Source organism: Myripristis murdjan, chromosome 1 (genome assembly GCF_902150065.1).
Source record: "Myripristis murdjan chromosome 1, fMyrMur1.1, whole genome shotgun sequence".
Taxonomy (NCBI): domain Eukaryota; kingdom Metazoa; phylum Chordata; class Actinopteri; order Holocentriformes; family Holocentridae; genus Myripristis; species Myripristis murdjan.
The window spans coordinates 30,042,525-30,064,134 of NC_043980.1; the positions used below are offsets into that span (position 1 = coordinate 30,042,525).

The 21,610-nt window shown below is 42.3% G+C and overlaps 2 protein-coding genes across 3 annotated transcripts; one reads left to right on the forward strand and one right to left on the reverse strand.

The window, feature by feature from the left end:
- The first annotated feature begins 100 nt into the window (after nt 1–100).
- Nucleotides 101–11,968, forward strand: cant1b (calcium activated nucleotidase 1b). 2 transcript variants are annotated; one of them, XM_030050231.1, is made up of 5 exons: nt 101–267; nt 7,252–7,845; nt 7,981–8,121; nt 8,653–8,856; nt 9,007–11,968. In XM_030050231.1, the coding sequence occupies exons 2-5, from the start codon at nt 7,311–7,313 to the stop codon at nt 9,375–9,377; spliced, it is 1,251 nt and encodes a 416-aa protein (XP_029906091.1). In that variant the 5' UTR covers nt 101–267; nt 7,252–7,310; the 3' UTR covers nt 9,378–11,968. The 2 variants fall into 2 exon arrangements, with proteins under 2 accessions (XP_029906091.1, XP_029906082.1); XM_030050222.1 differs by lacking the exon at nt 101–267 and adding an exon at nt 3,610–3,731.
- Nucleotides 11,969–12,036: 68 nt separating this feature from the next.
- On the reverse strand, nt 12,037–20,533 carry ogal (O-GlcNAcase like). Its single transcript, XM_030050210.1, has 17 exons — nt 20,140–20,533; nt 19,801–19,852; nt 19,274–19,371; nt 18,405–18,535; nt 17,967–18,138; nt 17,305–17,403; nt 17,043–17,182; nt 16,806–16,950; nt 15,702–15,800; nt 14,938–15,200; nt 14,638–14,812; nt 14,437–14,522; nt 13,836–13,928; nt 13,638–13,726; nt 13,429–13,549; nt 13,192–13,321; nt 12,037–12,585 (listed from the first exon to the last, which is right to left on the reverse strand). The coding sequence occupies exons 1-17, from the start codon at nt 20,210–20,212 to the stop codon at nt 12,449–12,451; spliced, it is 2,103 nt and encodes a 700-aa protein (XP_029906070.1). The 5' UTR covers nt 20,213–20,533; the 3' UTR covers nt 12,037–12,448.
- Between the last annotated feature and the right edge of the window lie 1,077 nt (nt 20,534–21,610).

The window sequence follows — 21,610 nt, forward strand, 5'->3', positions numbered from 1 at the left end:
GCAGCATTCAATACACTTTGGGAAGCACTGAAAATTGAGTTTGTGGAAACGCTGCCATATAGTACCTGTACTGTAGGCAGACAGTGCAGAGAGGCTGGGGCAGGCACTGGTGTGGGCTCCACTGTCAGCAAGAAGCGCCGCCCGCCCGCCCGCCTGTCTGCCTGCGGCCAGCGCACCCATGGAGCGGAGGTAGCGTCAGGCACCGGGAGCCGCGGAGAAACCGCTTACCATCTCAACATCACAGGGGACAAGTAGACTCTTCGTCAGGTAAGCACCACCCTTTCATAAGCCTCAAAAGGATGACCATGTCAACTAATTCAAGCGGACAAATGAGGTCAAAAATCTTATTACCGCCCGCCGTTAGCCCGGCAAAGGTTTACGCTAGCAAGCTAAAGTTGTTAGCTAACATCAGCGAGCTAACAGCAAACATTTTGAACTGCTCTCGGTATGTTTCCCTTTCTTTTGAGAAGCCAAAATTAACTGGCACACTTTGTATTTGGCAGTGCGGTGATAGAAAATGTCTTCGCTTTCGTATGACTGGCATTAATTTTACAGTTTTTTGAAGCTGACGTCAGTTGTAAGTTGAACTGGCAACCAGTCAAAGTTTACAGTGGGAGCCGGCCGGCCGGTGCTCTGCCGACTCGTCCTCTTCCTGTCTTCGTGGCTCTGTGTTCAGACAGAGGCAAGAAAAAAAATGTATAGGCCAGAGACACTTGGCTCGTCAACCTTATGGAAGCTGAAATGTTCCTCTTTTTTTGGCCACATGGTTGTTACAGCAAGAAGGAAAGGAGAGAAAAGTCTTTTATTTATGAGCCGATCTTGGTGTCTGGTCCAGGTCCGATTGTTGACAAGTGCCAGGGTTGTGTTACATGTTATATTCAATTTCAGCTCAGCTCAGAGGGGATTTATTGTCATGGGAAACAGACGGTTACATCGCCAAAACAAGTGTGGAATAAAAGCAAAAAGTGTACATTAAACAGTGGTGTTGCTGCTAAAAATATTAGGTCCACCTGTACAGTCTAATACAATCCAACACAACTGTTCTGCCATATATTTTACTTTTCTGATTCCTATAATGCTCAGGTTTTCTTTTTGTCACAGTAATAGAGGCGTTTATTCACTTCTATGTTTGGCATTGAGCTCATAGTTAGTGCTGCTGTTGGACTGGACTGGATTTTATTGAAAGGTGTTTCTACTATTTTGTCCCCCTCATGAATATAAACAGGGAGGACAAAAAAAAAAAAAAAAGAAAGAAAGAAACATTTCTCAATATACTGTTGTCCAGTACAAGACCTCTGCAAACTACAACCGTAATAATAAACATATAATTCAATTTACACATTCTCCACAATGTCAAGAAAAACTGAGCTGTTGCATTGAACTGCATTAAACTGTACAGCTGGACCTGATAAAGTGGCTGCTGAGTGTATATACGGACAAGGGAAAAAAAATGAAAGAAAGAATACAAAAACTGCACACTTGCAATTTAAAAAATAAACAAAACTGTATATAATTACAGATAAGTGGGAACTATGCAAATACTGCAAACTTTTTTAAAATAAATATTGGATGGCCTTTTATCGGTCCCTCTCCTTACACTGTCAGGATGGTGTATCTGTTATCTTGGATATTTTCAGCCTCTTCTTTCACCTTTCTTACTTGATCAGGCAAACCAGCCCAAGACTCTAAAAAAGGGTAGTCACATTTTTCATCTTGTGTTGTTCATGCTTTATCTTTTTAGTTGGGTAAATTGACTAGGATCATACTCTTACCTGAAGAAATGTCCTTTAGTAAAAGGTTTAGGAAAATGAGGTATACATGCCGACATCTGAGAGCTAACAGTAATGAGCTCAATCCTGACTTTTAGTGGCTCACTTTCACCTGAGGTTGATCACCTTGGAAACCTATACTGCACATGCTAACAGCAGGTTAAATGCAGGCTATCCGCAACCTGTATGAAAAGTCCATCTTTTCACTCATCAGCTCTCTGGAAAAACAGCTACTCTGTGTACTGGATCCTCATATGAACAACAGCATTTCATTCAAATGAAAGTGGTAATAGAATAGTGTAATAGATATGAAGCACTCTTATAGGTGAATGAATTATCCTGGTTTAGTGTGCTGTTTGTCTGAATGAGTGGGTGAGGAGTAGAGCTGCTTTGCATCTAAAAAGAGCTGCGGGGGGATACTGTTGAATTAACAGTGTGCACAGACCAGCATAATCACTTTCCTTTCTGTGGTGATTAAGTTGGATCTGAGAAATTTTTTTTACTAAATCAAACAGCCACATATTAAATGTTTGTAGTATTCCCATGCCATTTGCCACGCTATAAAAGTGCTTCCAACAAGTCGTGTGTGGCTTACATTTAGTTGAACATACAGTAGGTACCAGTAATGAATTGAATTTATTGTTATTGCACAGTGAATGTGCTGATATTCTTTGGTGAGATTTGTAGTTCATCACCACAGTCCTGGGGAACATGAGGCAGAGTTTGTAAAGATGAATTTCTTCACAGCCTCAGTATGACGACACAGAAGGAACACTTTGTCTTAAATGATGACAGAGATAAGCCTCACGCACTCACTATTTGCACTCCAGCAAAATCCTCTAGCTTGGCAGCCTGTTTTTCACTGTTACAATGTTTCGTGCCACTTTTTAAGGGTTAGGGTTTGGGTTGTTTCTCTTGAGGGAATAATACATATGCCAGTAAACTGTTTCACTCTACTTTGTAGGCTGACATACCCATGATTCTTCTCTTTTTCATTCTATTTCCATAGTGTTGGGTTTTTAAATTCAATTGCTTTCCACCTCCTTCATGTGAACACACATGAAAATCCTGATTTATTTGACAGTGCAGGTTGATAACCAACTTCAACAGACATGTGCACTTTTACACTCCACTTAACATGCTGAAATTGTTAGGAGCATATGTTAAGGCTTATAACCCTGGTCATATTTTTTTTTAACTTAATTTTTTTATGCTGTTGATTTTCCCAACAGTTAGCCTAGCAAAACAAAACAAAACAAAAACATTGATTGACAGAAGGCTCAGCCTGGCAATGTGAATAAACAGACAAAATAAATAAATAAATGAATTAAAATAAAATAGTAGTACATTAAAGGGAACATGCACCCCAGCCCTTGTGTCAGTGTCCGGTCAAATAAAGGTTAAATAATATGAAAAAATTACTTTAAAAAGTATGCCCGAAGGAAGAAAATGCCCTCTAAACCTGCTCACTCAGTATTAGACTCTCAGGTGTACATTTTGCGTGCTTTCATGCCAAACCTGTGCTTGTCAGACTTTTAGCTGTGACATAATGTTAAACCTGTTTTGTAATTTAAGACGAGAGTTGCCTACAATGAGAATCAGCCAGTAGTTAACATTTGATGGTATATGTGTTTGGTAGGTTCTTGAGTTTACTGCCATTTACAGGTGTAAAGTTGCAAAAGGTAAAATTCAGACCTGACTGACATTTTTCCTGATTCTGCATGGAGCTTTATCTTTCTTAGTTCTACAGAAAGGGGGAGGGAGAGGGTGTAAGAGGAGTGTGCGTGTGAGAGAGGGAGAGGAAAGAACCGGGCAGATAAAAGGAGGAGACACAGATAGATAGGAATCAGTCATTCTTATGGGACAGAGGGCTGAAGGGACGTGGAGTTGATTATGGGATGTGTGCAAAGGAGAACAACATGCTGGTTACAGAATGCTCAGGGGAGAAGAGGCGAAGGAGGGGTGAATAATTGAATTCTTCATATCGGGTACAGGGACGCTGTGTTTGGGTCTGTGTTGCAAAGCGAGGGGAGAAGATAGGCCATGCATACAATTGTGACAATTGTGGCATTATGCGTTTGGCCTTGTGTGTTGGAAGAGGTTGGCAGAATGTGTGCATGGGAGGGACAGAAAGTGTGCATGTGTGTTAGCGAGCTTGTTAGTCAGCGAGTGTGCTGAAGTTTTGTAAAGAGCAGCTGAAGAGGCAGAGGAGGGACTGTAATGTTTAACATCTGTGTGTGATGTTAGATTCTGTTTTGCACTTCAGTAATAGCAAATAGAGCCTTGCTCTGTTTGCTGTTTCCACAAACTGCTTAAGCCCGGCACGGAGAACAGAGAACAGCTATATTGTTCATTGTTTTCTTCAGTTGATATCGCACCGTGTTGGACACAAGTATTTGGCTGCACTGTTAAGCATTTATTATGAGGTTAATGTAAAAACAAGATTGCTTTTTTCAATAAGCAGCTTTGCAAATCATTCACCATAGTAGCTTTGAATAGGAAATCAGGAATATATTGGTGGTGTTGTGGTTTTTGCTCACATATACTCTGTTACGGAAGACCCACCTAGATACTGCCTCAGTGCCTTGGATATATGCCTGTTGCAGATTCAAACTTACCTTCTGCTGCTCATAAGATCCCATTCCGTCTGAAGCTGCATCAAATATCCTGCTGACAGATATCATTGTTATTCAAAGCCATAATCATTCAAAGCTGAGTGGTTTCCATGCTTCCAGGAAGTAGATTCCTCATTCTTTTAAGCAAATACCTTGATTACCTCGATTTTCAAGGATAAACAGTATTTGTGTTTACAGCGTCAACAAAGGCCAATCATGTGTTAGAATTGGTTTCTAGTAAACATTGCTTGTCTGACCAGTAATGTGTATTAAGTAAACACATTTCACTCCAGTTTGTTTAACAACTTTTTGAACACCCTCAATAGTATTCATAATATATCAAATTTATTTTATTGCTTTTACTTTATGTTAAATATTTATAATTTATAATATAAAGTCAATCGGATTCTGCCTCAATTATAACAGAGGTATGCAATGGGAAATCACCTGTGAACAATGGCAAAACGTATCAGTAAAATCTGACAAGAAGTGCCCAGCAGGGACATTTTATTTTAAGCACAAAGGTAAGAGAACTTTACTGGTACTGGTATACTATAGTCTGGTTGTTATTGCTCATGGGAACTAGGAGACGCAGTGCCCCTATGTAATGTGACTCAGCACAGGTGGATTGAGGGAGCCTGTGCAGCCTAAGACAGCCATGTGGCATATTTACAGTTCTAGTTGGTTGTCATTGACGACAGTGCTTTTATACTTTTATAACATGGCCGGTCTTGTTCCTCAAACAAAAAAGAAAAAAAAAAACAAAAACATTTCCTATTTCATTGGGCAGGGCAAATGTTGGGATGTCGTGCTTGTACCACCTGCCTTTTTATACTGAAAGTATCTGTTGAGGAAACAAGTTTTATATACAATTAAACTAGAACTCAAAGGGAACATCTCCCGCTAAACAAGACTTACATATATCGTAAGTCTGCGAGTCTCTCCAAAAGCTCAAAACAGGAGATAGAAGCAAGAGCTGCACCATTGGAAGTGAAAGGGAGAGCAACTTAGTCTTCTCATCATTGATCGGCCAGTTTCAGATTTTGTTCTGTGATGACATCCAATTCAAGACTTAGTTACCTGGTTTCTATCTTTGAAGGATATGTTCATAGTTATATTTACTGAAAGACCACACAAATGTTAGTCTTAAAGGGTACTAAGAAAAAAAAAAGACCAACCAAGTAAATGAAAACAAGTGCATTGCAAAAAATGCACCCATGGTGCTACCAAATAAGAGGGAAAAAACACTCTTTACAATGGAAACAGGAGGTTTAAAGAGCCTTCAAAACTTCAAACAAGGGACCGACAAAAGATCTAAGAGCTTTGTGGTGTTTTGTGGTTGAGTTTTTTTGTTTTGTTTTGTTGTTGAAATATCCATAACAAATCAAAGTAATTATTTATGTTCACAATGACAAATTCCGACTTGTTCATTCTAACATAAAATCTGTTTCATACCACAACAATAATGAAAGCATTACCCAAGGCTTGAGTTGACACAAAGTTGTCTTTGTGCTCTTGAAGCTTAGAGACATGCATACATACTTTGCATACAAGTTGTGCTCATCAGATACACAGTATCGTCTCTGTCGGTCAAAAACATTTTATCTCCAGTGGATTTTTGACATTATCCAGTGGGTTTTGAAAGAGGTCGGTGAAATTCCTTAGTCTGCAGATGACTGTAATCACATAAATCAACACAATTAAGAGCTACAAGGTTTCCACACAGCAACAGTGATAATTCAGTTTTAACAGAAATAGCTTTGGGGCACAGAGGGACGCACTGTGCAGAAGAATTCGGCCTAAATGTCAGAACAGAGTACAAAAGGTACATGGAGTTCCTATGGCTTCTCAGCCATAGGAAGTTGGAGGTGGCTGCTGCCTACTTATTATGCACATTCAGGGGTTCTGCCTGAATGGCACACAAAGCGCTGCTATGAACAAACAATGGACAATGAGAACAGTAGCCTGTTTTCCAATGTACTTGTCTCCCTTTTCATTCCTTCCTTTTGTTCATTCATTTTCCCTACCATAACCCATTTTCAATATTTGATGATTTTCCTATTATTTCTGTATAAATATAACAAACAAGTGTGTTTTTACATGTTTAAATTACACTTTAGCAATGGTGTGTGTGTCCATCCTTCCAGTGACTTTATTCAGGGTCAAGCCAAATTAAGCAGCCATATTTTTCAACTACATAACAAATATGCATTTTGTGCCGCAAAATGATCCCATGCAGTGTGAGTATTGTCATTATGGGTCTCTTTCCACTATCTTGTTATTTTTCTGGTTTGAGCTTGATAAATGTCTGTAGTGACAAACAATGAGCTCCTTCTCTGCCCTCCATTCCACTCCCTTGTCACTATGAACGTCATTCAAAAGCTCTGAAATGGCACATTCTGCAGTATAAATATTTACAGCAGCAGAAAAAGTTCATTCAAAGCTTACACTGTAGCTGAGAGTCCGCAGCTTCACCACATTTTTAAATTTGAGATTAGAGATAAAATAATAATCCAAGGGATCCAACAGGAGCCTTGCACATAAAAATATATCTCCGATTTCCATAAAAAATAGTTTTGATATCTACAAGTGACTGGGGAGGAGTGGCTTTGTGTCTTTGCATATGGAATTTGTGCTCTCAACACCCTCTAGTGGTCGCAAATTGCTTAGTGCAGCTTTAACAGAACAGTTTATAGAGTGTGTGTATATACAACATTCAATATGACAGGTGAATAAAGAAGCAGCTATTTCCAGAGTGCTGGCTATTCTTTGTGTGTTTTTTAGTTTAGCACTTTTTTAAGTTTTGCATTGCCCCACCTGACTGCACCGTGGCTCTCTCCTCATCTCTTTGGTTTGTTTGATCCTAGGCTATGATAGCCATCACTCCGAGTCCAGGCCTGACAGTGGGGATGAAGACGATAGTCCCATGACCCCCTTTCGTCTAGCTATCCGAGGCCTCCCTCCGGCCTTGGCATCCATGACAGGAGCTGCTACCTCTGACCTGCGCTTCCGCTTGAAATGGCAAGCTATCGCAGTGGCAACTCTGCTGGCTCTCGCCCTGCTGCTGTACACGCATCGGATAGTAGGGGAAGGAGACAGCGGCACCAGAGCTTACTACCGCAACAGGGTGCATAGCTGGCAAATGCACAGTGAGAGAAATGACCTCATCAGTGACACTAATCGACAAACTATAGGAAGCCTCAACGGCTTCCAGAAAAGGGAAAAACGCTACAATGACACATACCCGTTAAGTCCATTGGAGAAGACAAAGCATGGCATCCGGTATCGCATTGCTGTGATTGCAGACCTGGATACAGCGTCACGCAGCTCTAAGGAGCAGACGTGGTTCAGCTACATGAGAAAGGGTCACCTGACCATTTCTGAGAGTGCTGATAGACTGGAGGTGGAATGGGACACTGAGACGATCACCCTGGAGAGTCACCTGGCTGAGAAGGGACGAGGTAGATGAGATAGGGACTACATTAATGACACACACACACATACACACACATATACACAGCATTTTTCATTTTATCTGCTGTTTTTAGATAACAGATTGGTTATCTCATTGATTTACCTAATGGCCTCTTCTTCAGGTATGGAGCTGTCCGAGCTGGTCGTGTTCAACGGTCACCTGTACAGTGTGGATGATCGCACAGGTGTGGTGTACAGGATAGAGGGCAGGCAGGCGGTTCCCTGGGTTATACTGCCTGATGGGGATGGCTCTGTCTCTAAAGGTCAGTCTTCACTCAACCCCTTAGCTTATACCTTCTACATGTGGAGATTGTTCAGCAAAAATCTCAAACTGGCACACAGAATAGGTAATTAGCCTTAATTGTTGTTTTCTTAGGTCTCGAGTCTTCTGCATTTGTTCAGCAGCATGGCTTCTTTACACTCAACTTGAATAATTGAATAATTTAATTAACTAACAAAGAACTAGCCAGAAACTAGAACGATTTAATTAATTAATTTAGTGCAAAAACAGCCATCTAGTCTATCCTAGAAGTCAAGTTCAGATATGATGAGCACCTTGGGTTTGAACTTCATTTGAAAGGAGCAAAGAAGCAAAATCACAAGGGGGGGTTTACTTTGTTGCTGGGAAAGTAACAAAATTGGTCCTCTTTTGGTTTAGATGCCTTTTCACAGCTGTCTCTGTACTTGGTTAGTAGAGGTTACAAATTTAATTTGCTTTTGTGTTGATGCTTCTCAGTCCCTTGAACACATCATGTCACTGTTTCATATGACCCTCTCCTGTCCTGTGTGTGTAGGGTTCAAGGCGGAGTGGTTGGCAGTGAAGGATGAGCACCTGTATGTCGGTGGCCTGGGGAAGGAGTGGACCACAACCTCCGGAGAGGTTGTCAATAACAACCCTGAGTGGGTGAAAGTTGTTGGCTACCATGGCGACGTGGAGCATGAGAACTGGGTGCCACGCTACAACGCCCTGCGGAGCGCAGCAGGCATTCAACCACCAGGTGAGGATCTCACATATTACATTTCTAATCCTGTCCACATGCAGTAATTGTGGTATCATGTTACCATACTTGATCGTTTGTTCTCCTATCATTATGTCTTCTCCTGTTTCACCTTTTTCTTCTTGTTTACAACTCTTCCCCCTTTCCCAGGCTACCTCATCCATGAGTCAGCGGCGTGGAGCGAGCGTCTCCAGCGTTGGTTCTTCCTGCCTCGCCGTGCCAGTCATGAGCGCTATGAGGAAACAGCAGATGAGCGTCGTGCCACCAACCTCCTGTTGTCCTGCCCTGCAGACTTCAGTCACATAACCATAGGGCATGTTGGACCGCTCAACCCCACACATGGCTTCTCCTCATTTAAATTTGTTCCAGACACAGATGACCAGATTATTCTGGCACTGAAGTCAGAGGAGGACGCTGGCAAGATTGCCACCTACATCCTGGCGTTTACTCTCGACGGCCGGGTGCTGATACCCGAGACAAAGATAGGGGATGTGAAGTATGAGGGGTTGGAGTTTATTTGAAATTGACAGGTAAAGCATCTCCTAGATGAGTAGGGGCTCTGCGTGGCTTAGCAGTCAAAGGCTATGTTCAGACAGCCAGAAGAGAGTGGCCTAGATCTGATTTTTAAAATTTTTTCTTCAAATGTGACACAGATCTGTTTTTTTGTTTTGTTTTTGTTTTGTTTGTTTTTGCACCAGTGTGAAGAGCAAAAACACACTGAATGTGACATTTTCAGTTCTCATTTGACCCACTTTCATATGTGGTCCTAAATCAGATATGGATCTGATTCATGCTCATGTGATCAGATCAGAATTCATATGTTGTTTTCCCACTTAGCACAAAATACGGAGGTTTGCAGCAACAACAACAGGAAGACAGGAGTTTAATAGATAAATGGAAAGATGTTTCAGTCACAGCCATTTTCTATTTTCTTGCCCTCAGCCTGACGTTCTGACACACTGCCACCGCGCCACTGTTACCATGGCCTATTTTGTTAATTGTGATGGCTAACTGTTGTGCAGATGATATTTTTTGCTGTTCAGCAGCAAGCTTGCTGGAGAGGTGGGGTCATGGTAACAGATATGTTCACACTGATGTCAGATGCAGGTCAGAGATTAATATGAACTGTCCAGACAGATTTGAGAAAAAAAAAATCAGTATCTGGGTCACTTTCAGCCATTGTGTGAACGTAGCACAAGGAGCGCTGTGTACATGCAGCACTTGTTTTGAAACTGACTCATGACCTGCGTTGCATGTCATTTCTACTCTCCATATTTGACATCACTCTGTTGTGCTCAGTAATGCAGAGAATGCCCAAAAATTGTAGGACAACCACATGGTGAGTCAACTTGTCTGTGAATTCAGTGTCATGGTTGACAATGGTATCTCTGTGACAACCTTCACGCACACCTGTCAAGTGTTTCAGTGTTTCAGAGGCCTAGCCTAATCATATCAGTAGTGGGAGATCAATACCTTTGTCAGTCTTGAATTAAATCTTGCTTTAATTTGATCGGGCACTGCTGATGGTTCGAGACAATATGTGTGCATTCACATAAAAGGTGGAAAAGGCAATTTAATGTCCACACAGAACAAGATTATGGCAATGGAATGAAACTACTTAAAAAAATGAATAATTGTGGGATTACACAGACCTAAACATGCTCCCAACAATTTCATGTTAAGTAGAATGTAAAAGTAAACAGAAGAAATGGATACTAACATTTGTGTCCTTCTCTCAAGAACAAAAACAGTTGAACAAACAATGAATTTTTTTGATAAATACAAAACATTGTAATACTTTTAATGCCCCAAAGCTAGAGAGGATTGCTGGATAAAAATTGCTATAATGTAACAGTGTAAGGTCTGTCCCTGTCCATTAGGACAAACTGTTTATTCTTTTCACTGATCGTGTTGCTATGAAGAAATTTAATCTTCACAAAGTCGGCCTTTTTTCCCCTAGTAATGTGAAAGAATTTCAGCACACGTAATGTGCAACAGTATATTCAGTAGGAGGCCTAAGTTAATTTACAATTGACACATTACTGTTCCATTTCCATTTGAGAGTGGAAATGTTACAAACCTTGGACAGCTGAAAGATTCTGCTGGATTCGAAACACTGTTAGCCTGTGAGCAGCCCTTTCTTGTTGTCTGTTGATTTAACAGTTTCCTGTTGTGCAAGGTTTTATTACTTCAAGTCCAAAACAGTGCTATCAATTAAAATTGGGCTCTTGTAGCAGTGGTGGCTCTATTTGATCTAGTTGAGCTGATCAGTGAGGAAGAGAGGCCATGTACATGTTCTGACATCCTGATTTTAACCTGCTCCACATGTCAGCCATGCAGCATAAGTCACTACAGGGCTCAACCCCGGGTCAAAGTGAATCACTTTCATGTGATCAGAAAACAGATCACTAATACATGACACTCACTTAAGGAGACCGGCGCCAGGGAACGTGGACATCCTCTCCTACAGCTTAACTCTGCTGGTCAGACACTCAGGGGAACAAGAGCAAAACATAATTTTAGATTTTTAGGGGGGACGGGGGGCATTTCTGCTTTATTAGAGAGTCACAGTGGAGACAGGAAAGACAGGGCAGAGAGTGGATGACACACAACACAGAGTCTGGGCCAGAGAGGAAACCAGGCCTCTGCAGTTTGGCCTAAGAGTTACGTTTCACACACTCTCTATATGGTGAGCCACTGGGCACCCCAAAACATGAGTAAGTTTATTTTAAAGAGAAAATACTTAAAATTAATGTCTACTTGATATGTTTAATTTATTTCATATGTATGTGCTTATTGAACATGGCCCTGCCCAGACACAAACACTGGTCCTTAATTTCTTTTATTTAGATCTACAGAGATATGGCAGGTCCAGCCGAGGTTCTCCTTGTTTTTTGACTCATGTACGTGCTGATCAGGAGGTGTTCTGGACAGGTCCAGGCACTCCATGTTGGCTCAACTACATGTTATCAGACTGATGAAACTTCTCAAGCTCAGAGAACGTGACTACATTGAACTGATACACCAGCTGTTGTAATATTGTGCATTTTTACCATTAATCTATACCTTTTGTATCCCTTCACAAAGATTAAACTGTTCTATTGTTCAAGTACACCTGGTTTTGTGTGATCAGTCTGTCACCACCTGCACAGTGTCTAATATATGCAACACAACAGAATGTCAGTACACAATATGCCATCAATTTTATTAAGCCGGGTTAAAACAACCTACATGTTGTGTATTACATTTGTGTTACTATGTAAAAAATAATGCCTATACATTAAATGATTTACCCTTTTAATTTCTAAAAAATCAGTGGTCTTACACTTTTGACACCACAACATACATAATTCCTTGTTCTACAAATTTCATAAGCCATTATTATTATTGTTGTTAAGTAATGCCTCACCTTTTGGGGTGGAAATTGACAAACTGCTAACATTTCACAGATAAATTTGATATAAACTGATCAAACTGATCAAAAGGTCGACTGCATTGGTTAAACAGGTTTCAGTTACCAGTTAATGTACAAGCCGGTCCCTTTTTCTGATGGACATTTCAAACCTGAGGGCAACACACCAGGTGACTTTGCTCACAAGCTTGCTCCCATGGCAAGAACGTCTTGAGGTAGACCAGCTGGTTTAATGGTTTTGAAGGAGCCCAGTTTAGTGTAAAAGTCGACCATCCTCCTGTCGTCCTGCCTCAGTTCACAGAACACTCCTCTGGAACCTGGATGGGAAAAGGACACAATCGTAAGTTTTGTTGTTTTCTGTAAATCTCAGTGGTTAAGTCAATGTTCTACTCTTTCACAGTTAGGTGTGATGGAAAGTCTATAATTGGGTTTCATTGTCACTGTAAAAACTACCAAGTAGGGCCGGGTTGATAATTTGATATTGTTCTTCATCTTTCAGCAGAACCGTATTATTATATTTGCTTGAGCAACGGAGCAAAAGGAGCACTTTGATTAGTGGGGGAACATGTACGTTTCATTCAGACAAAAAAAATGACCCACTTTAACAAAATTATTGCACTAGCAGTAATTGTGACGGCATAGTGATTTTGCTGTGTGAACTCATGATAACTCTTACAAAATTAGGCATGTAACATTTTAAAGAATATTTGAACAATTGAGTTGTGGGGTTTTTTTTGACATCACTTCTAACATTACCGTGTAGTTCAATGTGATGATCATTTATTGATTATTTATTGTGATTTTTGAATGTATGAGTCATATGTATTGATGTTGAAAAAAATTGTTACTGAGAATCATAATACTGATCTCAGCTATACTGCCCCGCCCGACTACCGAGAGCAAAGTTTCAGAGCTTGACTCACCGGAGCTCCTGATGGATGAGAGCAGGCTGCTGATCATACGCTTGGCAGGGGCGGGGTCAGTGACCCGGGGCAGCAGCTGCATGGTGACCAGGGACGGGAAGTCCTTAAGCACTGAATCACTTATCACCCTCTAGAGGCAGGAGACAAAATTCATATGAGTATACTGACTTCAGTCCTGATGTGATCGACTATTTGGAACAGGATTTCGTCATTACACCTGATGGATCAGGCTATTACCTGGACCTTGGCTGCAGCTGGTTTTGCATCGGTAAGCGCCAGGGCGTAGCCGCACACTCCATTCTCATCCTCCAGCACAAAACCGCACTGAGAGGAAGGGGATGTTTCACCTGCTGACAGACTGGGGTGGAAACAGAGGGAAACGTTAGGTCAGGTCAAAACTTTAAAAGAGGAAGCGCTCAGGAGAGAAGGTGAGCTCACACTCTTACCCATCACTTATAAGCTCAGGTTGTGTCATCGCAGAGGCTTTGCCCTCTCCTGCTCTCTGCATCTCCCTAAAAATCCTCTGCACCTCCCCCTGGAACAGAAACTGGCATTGTGAGAGGCTGCGTTGCGTCAACATAGCACAATACCAACACTGAGTATCAACCAGGTACAGCATCATGTCAGAGAAATGCCATCCTCACCTTGTCCTCGGGGCAGTACGGCCGTATGGAGTACACCGCCGTCATGGGAGGGTGTCGGAATAGGTCCCTGTTCCCGTGGCCGGGCAGCAGTCTCTGCACAAACATGTTCCAGTGTGTACATCTGAATAATTCACTGAATAAAATGTTTCAATAAGAAGATCTTTCAAAGTAAACTGTGGAAAAAAAGACAAATCTCACTTCATTTGACCAGACAATTCAGACCATGTTCACATTAGAAATATTACAAATATGGCTCACTCCTCACTGTAAACCCGTCAAGGTCAAACTCAGTATGGTGACGGTAACAACTAGTAGTACCGAGTCCTCCACTTTTTACAACGTAAATACCTCTGAGTGTGCATGCAGGGACAGGAATGAAATTTGACAACTGGCACTGACAAAAAATTGACACTGGAAAAAAACAGGATGGGGTCCTGTTACTTGCTCATACAGGAAAACATTCTCAAGCTTGCATGTGTGTGAGGACACATTCCAACAAGTCTTAAGACGCTAATGTGAATCGGGCTTTACAATAGATATTTCAAAGCCCCAAATACTTTGCCCTCCTGAGCTACCTGCACTGCAGTGAGAGGAAAGTTACCTGGAACTCTCCGGAGAGGCCTCCTCTGAAGCCCCAGGGTTCAGGATCATCATTCATGAGCTGGTCGGACGGTTGACCATGCCCTCCTATGACACAGCAAGCACAACACACTATTCAACACAACATTATCCAGAATATACGCCAGTCTGTGTGGGGTGATCACCATAAAAAAGGAGAGTTGGGAACATCCTGGCGTCTCACTTAGTGTTTTCACATAGGCTCGTGCCAGGCCGACACCGCTCTTGATGTCACAGATGTAGTTGTAGAGGTCGTACAGGATGTTACGGTTGGGTGCGTTCGACAGGCGGTTGAACATCTGCACCACCGCGTCGCACATGTCGTCAAAACGCTGCGCTCGGGAGCACCACTCGGCTGTCTGCAGAAACAGCAGCACGGCTGTGAGAGAAGAACTGCATGCTGACGTATAACAGGACGAGAGGGAGAAGCACTGTTGATGTGTCTTTGAACAAGTGTATGAACACGCACACACACTTGTGTTACCTTGTCTGTCTGTACGGTAGCGGCCCTGCTGTGGTTTTTAAGCCAGTCCAGCTCCTGCAGCATGGTCCTGGCTGTGGCCCCGTGTTCGTACGGCAGGTAGAAGAGCTCCGACAGCAGGTTCAGGTCCTCCAAGGTCAGCGGCTCTGCGGTGTACAGCGGGTTCTCCTTGGGTCCCGGGACGTACGTGGCCTCCCCCAGGTCTGTCTGCATGGGCTCCTCGTCTGAGGCTTCTTTCTTCAGGCGAGCGGGATGACGACTAGGACCTGGAAGGGTGAAGAAAGCAACGACATGTTTTCTCTTGTCATACTTCACTGATCCCTCATCACTACACCACCCTGCTGCCTGCTTCTGAGATTTGCCTTGTGATACCATGGTAACACTATATAAAACTTACGGGACAGGCATTACGGACAAAATGAAATATCACACTATCTTCGACTGAGCATCTTGATATTGATATTATGACAATAATGCAGGGATGGCTATTGCTGCCTCCACAAGACATTTGAGATTCTTGATAAACAACCATCAGTAATATGAATATGCTGACTACGCGGACAGTCTAGTAAGTTGAGAGCTTTGCATTCCTTTACTGAAATGCAGCCTTTAAAACCAGGAAGCGACAACACCCACGCCATATCACCAGATATCCAACATCCCAAAAATATCTTGTCTCATCTTACTATATTGATATAATATTGATACGTCACCCTGCCCTTGGTAAAACTGTATATTTCATCGTTAGAGGTGTTAGTTGTATCTACCTCCTGGATGGTCCGTGTTGAAAAACTCCTGCAGCCAGTCAGTGAGGGCGAGGGTCAGGGCTTTCTGGGGGCTGTAGCAGAGGTCCTGCTCCTCATCGCCTGGGGGTGGGATTGCATTTATTATGTATGGACCAGGAAGGACTGTGGTGTTAAGCTGTTAGGCAAAAGCAGCAAAATTAGTTGCCCAACAGTGCTCTCAAACAGCTGGTGACTGGTCTGCTGGAAAATGCATTTTATACACATTTAAATTTTATAAACTGATTTTGTTGATTTTGTTTCCCTCATATAAATCATCATTCCTGTTTTTCTATCACATCTGACTGTTTCGCTGTTTCTCAGATCCGCACCCTGCAACAGTATCGTCACAGGCTCTTTTTTTGTTTATCTAAGACAACTTGGATATGCCTCTCAACTGGCTGCCTGTTTACACCTGATTTTTGCTGCACTTCTGCCGTGACATAGATCTGCAAATGCATGAATTTGTACTACTTGTTCCACCACTGCCTAATCGTAACAGGCACATGGTAATGTCACAACATGCAGCGCTTCCTAAACTGCCACTGCAACACTGCGGCTTCCTCTGTAGGGGTGAGCCTTTCGCAACTGGATGGAAGTAGGGGTGTCACAATTTATTCACTGAACTGATTATACATTCTGCTGACTAAACTACTAAGAAGTAAAGTAAAGTAAAAAAAGACAGAACTGCTTTGACTCAAGCCTGAAGTGATATGAAATGTTTAAAATGTAATCATTCCTGATTCTTCAAAAGAGTATATAGTGTATCAGGAATTCTGTGGTAATTTTATTTCACATGTCAAAAGAGAGGATAGTCTTACATTATGACACATGCTTATTTGATGGGTATAAAATTTTGGCTAAATGTCTCATATTGAAGCATTGACTGGAATTTTAGTTTAAAACCTCAAATCGAACTGAATATTCCAAAAAAGAGAAGTTGTTCTTAAATCTTGGCTTGGATGAAAGCCTTTCACACTTGAAGTGGCATGCCTGGAAAATTACAGTTATGGATGTAATGCAACATCTGATACTTGAAAACACCGCAGTGAAGGAGTTATCTTTCATAAAAAAAAACCCGACACTCACTCATCTCCACGTCCCTCTGTCCTCCCTCAGCCGGGGCCTTGCACCATGTAGCCAGAGTGTGGATGGCCACAAAGTTTGGGTAGAACTCACAGTTGGGATTGGTGAGCACCCCTTTCAATTTGGGAATCAGCTCGGTGGGACGGTCCTGACAGGACGACGTGAAGTTATTTAGTGCTTAAGAAGCTTTTAGGATGCAGACTGAGGACAGATCAACAAACCTGACAGGTGGATATTTACCTTATACGGTCCGAGGAAGAGCCTCTGGGGGTCATAGTCGTTGGCGTGGATGTTGTCCCAGATGACTGGCGCCCTCCTTAGGACAGAAGACACCTCGTCTATGGACTCAACAGAGATGTGGTGGGATACCACTTTGGGACCTAAAGCGGACAAACACACATGGACAGTGTTTGTGAAAGCACACAGCGCCGATGAATGTATTAAAAAATGTCCCCTCCGTCACTTCTACTGAGTTATGGCATTTCCAAAAACTCGTCCTCACCCGTCCACAGCACGTCGACCCCGGGCAGCAGCTTCTCTCCCACAGTGTTGAGGTAAGAGGACTGGGACACGTTGGGAGTGCAGAATGCAGCACAGTAATCTGGGGTTCAGGACAGACCGAGTGAGAATGACAGACAACAAAAACATTATGCAACATAAAAGCACTGCTATGATTCACTAAGTGCTTGGATTTTCCTGGAACAGTGACAAATGGATCAGTGGCCAACTGATTTTAATTTTAGAACAAAAAAAAAATATTAGAATGACACCTATTTCTGGGTTTAATTGCATGGTTCTTTGATTAGGGGTCAAGATGAAAGCAAACACTGAAATGTTGTTTCAGACAGCTTCCTAAACATGGTGTTTTAATGCTGAGCCACAGAAGATACAGTATAAATTTACTAAATTATTATAATTATTACTTTTGCTGTTAATAAAAAAAAATATATATCTAAATCAATTTATGTTCCTTGTGCTGGGCAAAATCCCGGGCTAGTTCAGACACAATTTTATTTTTTCATAATTTCATTCAAATTCAAAGACTTTTACTTTTCTCCTAACAACATTCTCAGCAATTTTCAAGGGGTGAGAAAAAAAAAGATTATAACGTCCTGCAGAAAAATTATAATATTATTTTTTTGTGACTGTCATTGATGCTCTGACCTGTGGGACAGAAGAGGAAGGTCTCGGGCTCTCCCAGGTGCTGGTACACGTCATTAGTGATGGCAACCTGAGCATGGGCAAAGGAGCTGAACGCCTGTTTGTCAGCCGGACACATCTCCGTCTCGATGTCGTCAAACAGCAAAGAGAACGACCTGCAGCCAAACTCCCTCACCTGGATAGGGGCAAGGCAAGGGGCACAACATGTGGTTTGGAGTCTTCAGACAGACATCAAATACCACTTTCTTAAAACATCGGCAACTTAAAACATGCACACTTTACTCTGTAAGCTTCAAGTAATGTATCTGATGTTGCCTTTTTCCTGTTGCATGTTTTCATATAGAGAACGAGACAAAACCTCAGAGGGTAATAAAGACTCATAAAATTGAGATTAAATTATCTTAACTGCTCCACCCTGCATCTCTGTCCACCGAGCCCTACCTGATCTAGTTTCCTCTTGAGGGTGGCAACCTCTTTGGGGTTAGAAAAGGTGATGTCCAGGCCAGGGGAGATAGCGTAGATGAACTCGACGTCATGCTCTTTGGCTGCAGATATCAGTGCCATCAGTTGTTCTGCAACAGGAGTGACAACAGGACGAGGCGACGAATCTCATGAGGATGCATTATCATTACCACTGGGAATTGTATAATCTACGCAAAGATCTTATACAAGCGCTGTTTCCTATGAAGACAGCATTATCTTAGGTATCCACTTGCAGTCATCCGAGGCACATTAAGTTTTTAATGGTTCATAGATGACACAACAAACTATCACTGATCTTCAATCTAGAGCTTCAAAGATAAGAGCAATAGGGAGAGGCTCCTATCTGACCAAATAAACCAAACTGAGTTGATAATAATGACTCAAGATGTGGCTTTAGTGTAATAAACAAAGGGAAAAGATTAATTTATCCACAATTTAACAATCCCTTCACTTGTCTATCTTGGCTTATTTATTTGTTGTAACAAGGCACAATTTCAAATGAGGGTCTGGACATAAACCTGAAGATAAGCTCTCCAGGGCTAAATAGGAGTGGCAAAACGTAAATATGGTACAGTAAGACAGAGGAGAGCTGGAGAGACTGTGAGCAACACCGAGAGGAAACCCGCTATATTCAAGAGCAACTTGAGTGAGCAGGTTCATTATCTTTTTAATGGACAGGACTGTCAGTGGATAGTTAGTGGTTGCTGGTTTTGGGATGGTCTCTCTTTCCATCGCATCATCCTACAGCTCCACCAGGCAAATCAGATTCATAGTTTCCCTTAAAAAAAGGACAGAGAGCGTTGTAAGCCTGCCAATGGGAGACTCACCTGCCTCCTCAGCAGAGTACAGGTCTCTCCAATACATTCTGTGTTTGTAATCATCCTTGGGGGCGTACAGGTACGTGTTCAAACCCCACTTCTGTTCCCTATGAAACCCAATACCAAAAAAGCACAATTAGGCACAATAATCTGTAATATCTGTCCAAACATGCTGGTGACGTGACAAGCAATGTTCAGTGTTTCTGAGTGACGTATCCTCTGATGCTGTGGTGCATGAAACTAGGAGTGTAATTTTTCGCTGTCAATAACACTATGGGGTCGCAACACACACAACAGGATGCTTTTTAAATGTTTGTTGTCCTGTTTGTGGTGCGGGCCACCATTCTGCTCCATGCTCCAATCCTATCTGTCCCTGGATAAAAAGTGGGCAAAACTGGGCATATTATGAAACTACAATTTTAGGACAGAACTTTTTGGGGATAGACCTTATTTCTATGAAACTGATTAGAAGCTGAGAATATTAGTGTTGGTCATATGTCAGTCATCATATGGCAGTAGGCTACTTGCCCTGTTACCTTTTAAACAGCTCTGTTCTTTGCTCCATAGTCCATGGTCGCCCATAAAATCCTGCATCAAGCAAAGGTCGAGTTATAAACCAAACTGAGTCACTTTTACAGGAATTGGAAGCAGTGATCAATCCACAATAAATATCTTACCCAGCCCAAATTATTCATGCACACTAAATTAAATGCAGCCTGGTGTGGATTTTTTTTTTTTTTTTTTTTTTCACCTTCAGGCTTGGTTCATGTTAGACCCAGTGGCTAAGTGGGGCCACAACACCCCCAACAAGCCCTCAGGGGGAGGCCACCCTGCCAGCCACGGGCCACTGATCCCAAACTGGGACGGTCACTCACCCTCCACCACCCCGCTGATGAACCGCCTGGTCCCGGCTCCGGATCCCCGCTCTGCACCGCCGGCTTTCGACATGGTGTGAGCTGACTTTTGGCTTCTCGGCTGCACTGTGTTTCAGATCACTGCTCGGACAGCAGCTCGGACACTGACGGCGCGCTCTTGTCAGTCATCGCTCTGCATGACAGCATTTATTTGATGGACTTTTATTGCACAGTCACCCTCCTCCTCCTCCTCCTCACACCTGCGCACAGCGGGGCGTTTCGAGCACAGCAGCGTTGCGTAACACAAACATGGTAGTCCGCTGTTGTAAATACTTTGGGCGAACGGGAATAATGTTGTTTAGCAGTGAGTGAAGTTCAGCTCATGCCCACCTTGTCAGTGGCATGTTGACGGCGCGCGTTAGACTACCGGGTTAGCGTCTTAAAGGGCCAGCGTCCCAAATACTGAACCCGAGCCACGTTTTTTTCCTAGGATGGCGAACATATACACTAATTGACTTGCATCAAGGTTATTAACAAAACTAAAAACTAAAACTAGGTGTGAAAAAAGATTTTAGTTAATAAATAAAAATGAAAAAATAGACTTTAGAAAAAAATAACAGACGATATTTGGTATTTGCATAACTAAATAAAATAAAAATATACAGAAAATGTCTTTAGTTTTCTTCTGTCAATTTGATCAAATTTGTCAACACAACCAGCATGAGGAGGCGTTGATGCTGATGGTTATTGAGACTGGGACGTCCACATGACTTATAATACCTTCACAAAATGCTGGCTTTGGATTGTAATGACCATCCTCAACCTCTTAAATGTTTCTGAACACTGCTGCAAAGCTGAACTTAAACCAGAGGAAGAAATTATCTCTGCACATTTAAGTCACGGTCAGTGCATGTATGTTCATTTACAGTGCTGAAAAGCAATGTATGCAAATAGGAGGAGACAATTATTGTTTATAATTAATTGTAGATATGGGCTGAAATAACTTGACATTTCTACAATTTACAGCCTGTTTTCACTTTGTGTAGGCCTAAGCATGATACCATCGTACATAAGTGACAGTAATACAGCACATGATGGAGGGATCACTACATCTTAGTTTTCCATTCAGCATGTAAGACTGGTCAAATCCCCCTGCTCTTCTACTGCAAGTGCATCCAAACATCACTAAATTGTCCAAGAGGCCAACAGGTAGCACTGCAGCGTCATGGAGGCTGATTAACTTCAAACTCAGCTTTGTGAACATTGGGGCCGACTTATGACCAGAAGGTGCCTCAGAGAGCAACAAGCTCCAGCAGACTGTTAGTGCTTCAGGAGAGGGCTTGTGCATTAGCCAGCAGCTGTCATCCTCCCATCAAGCTCCACTGCTCGTGGACCAGGATACACCTGCATCCAACCAGGAGCAAAGGCACAAGCCAGCTGGAGAGAAGGGCCTCCACAACCATGTCTGCTTTCCCAAGTGCAACATGAATTT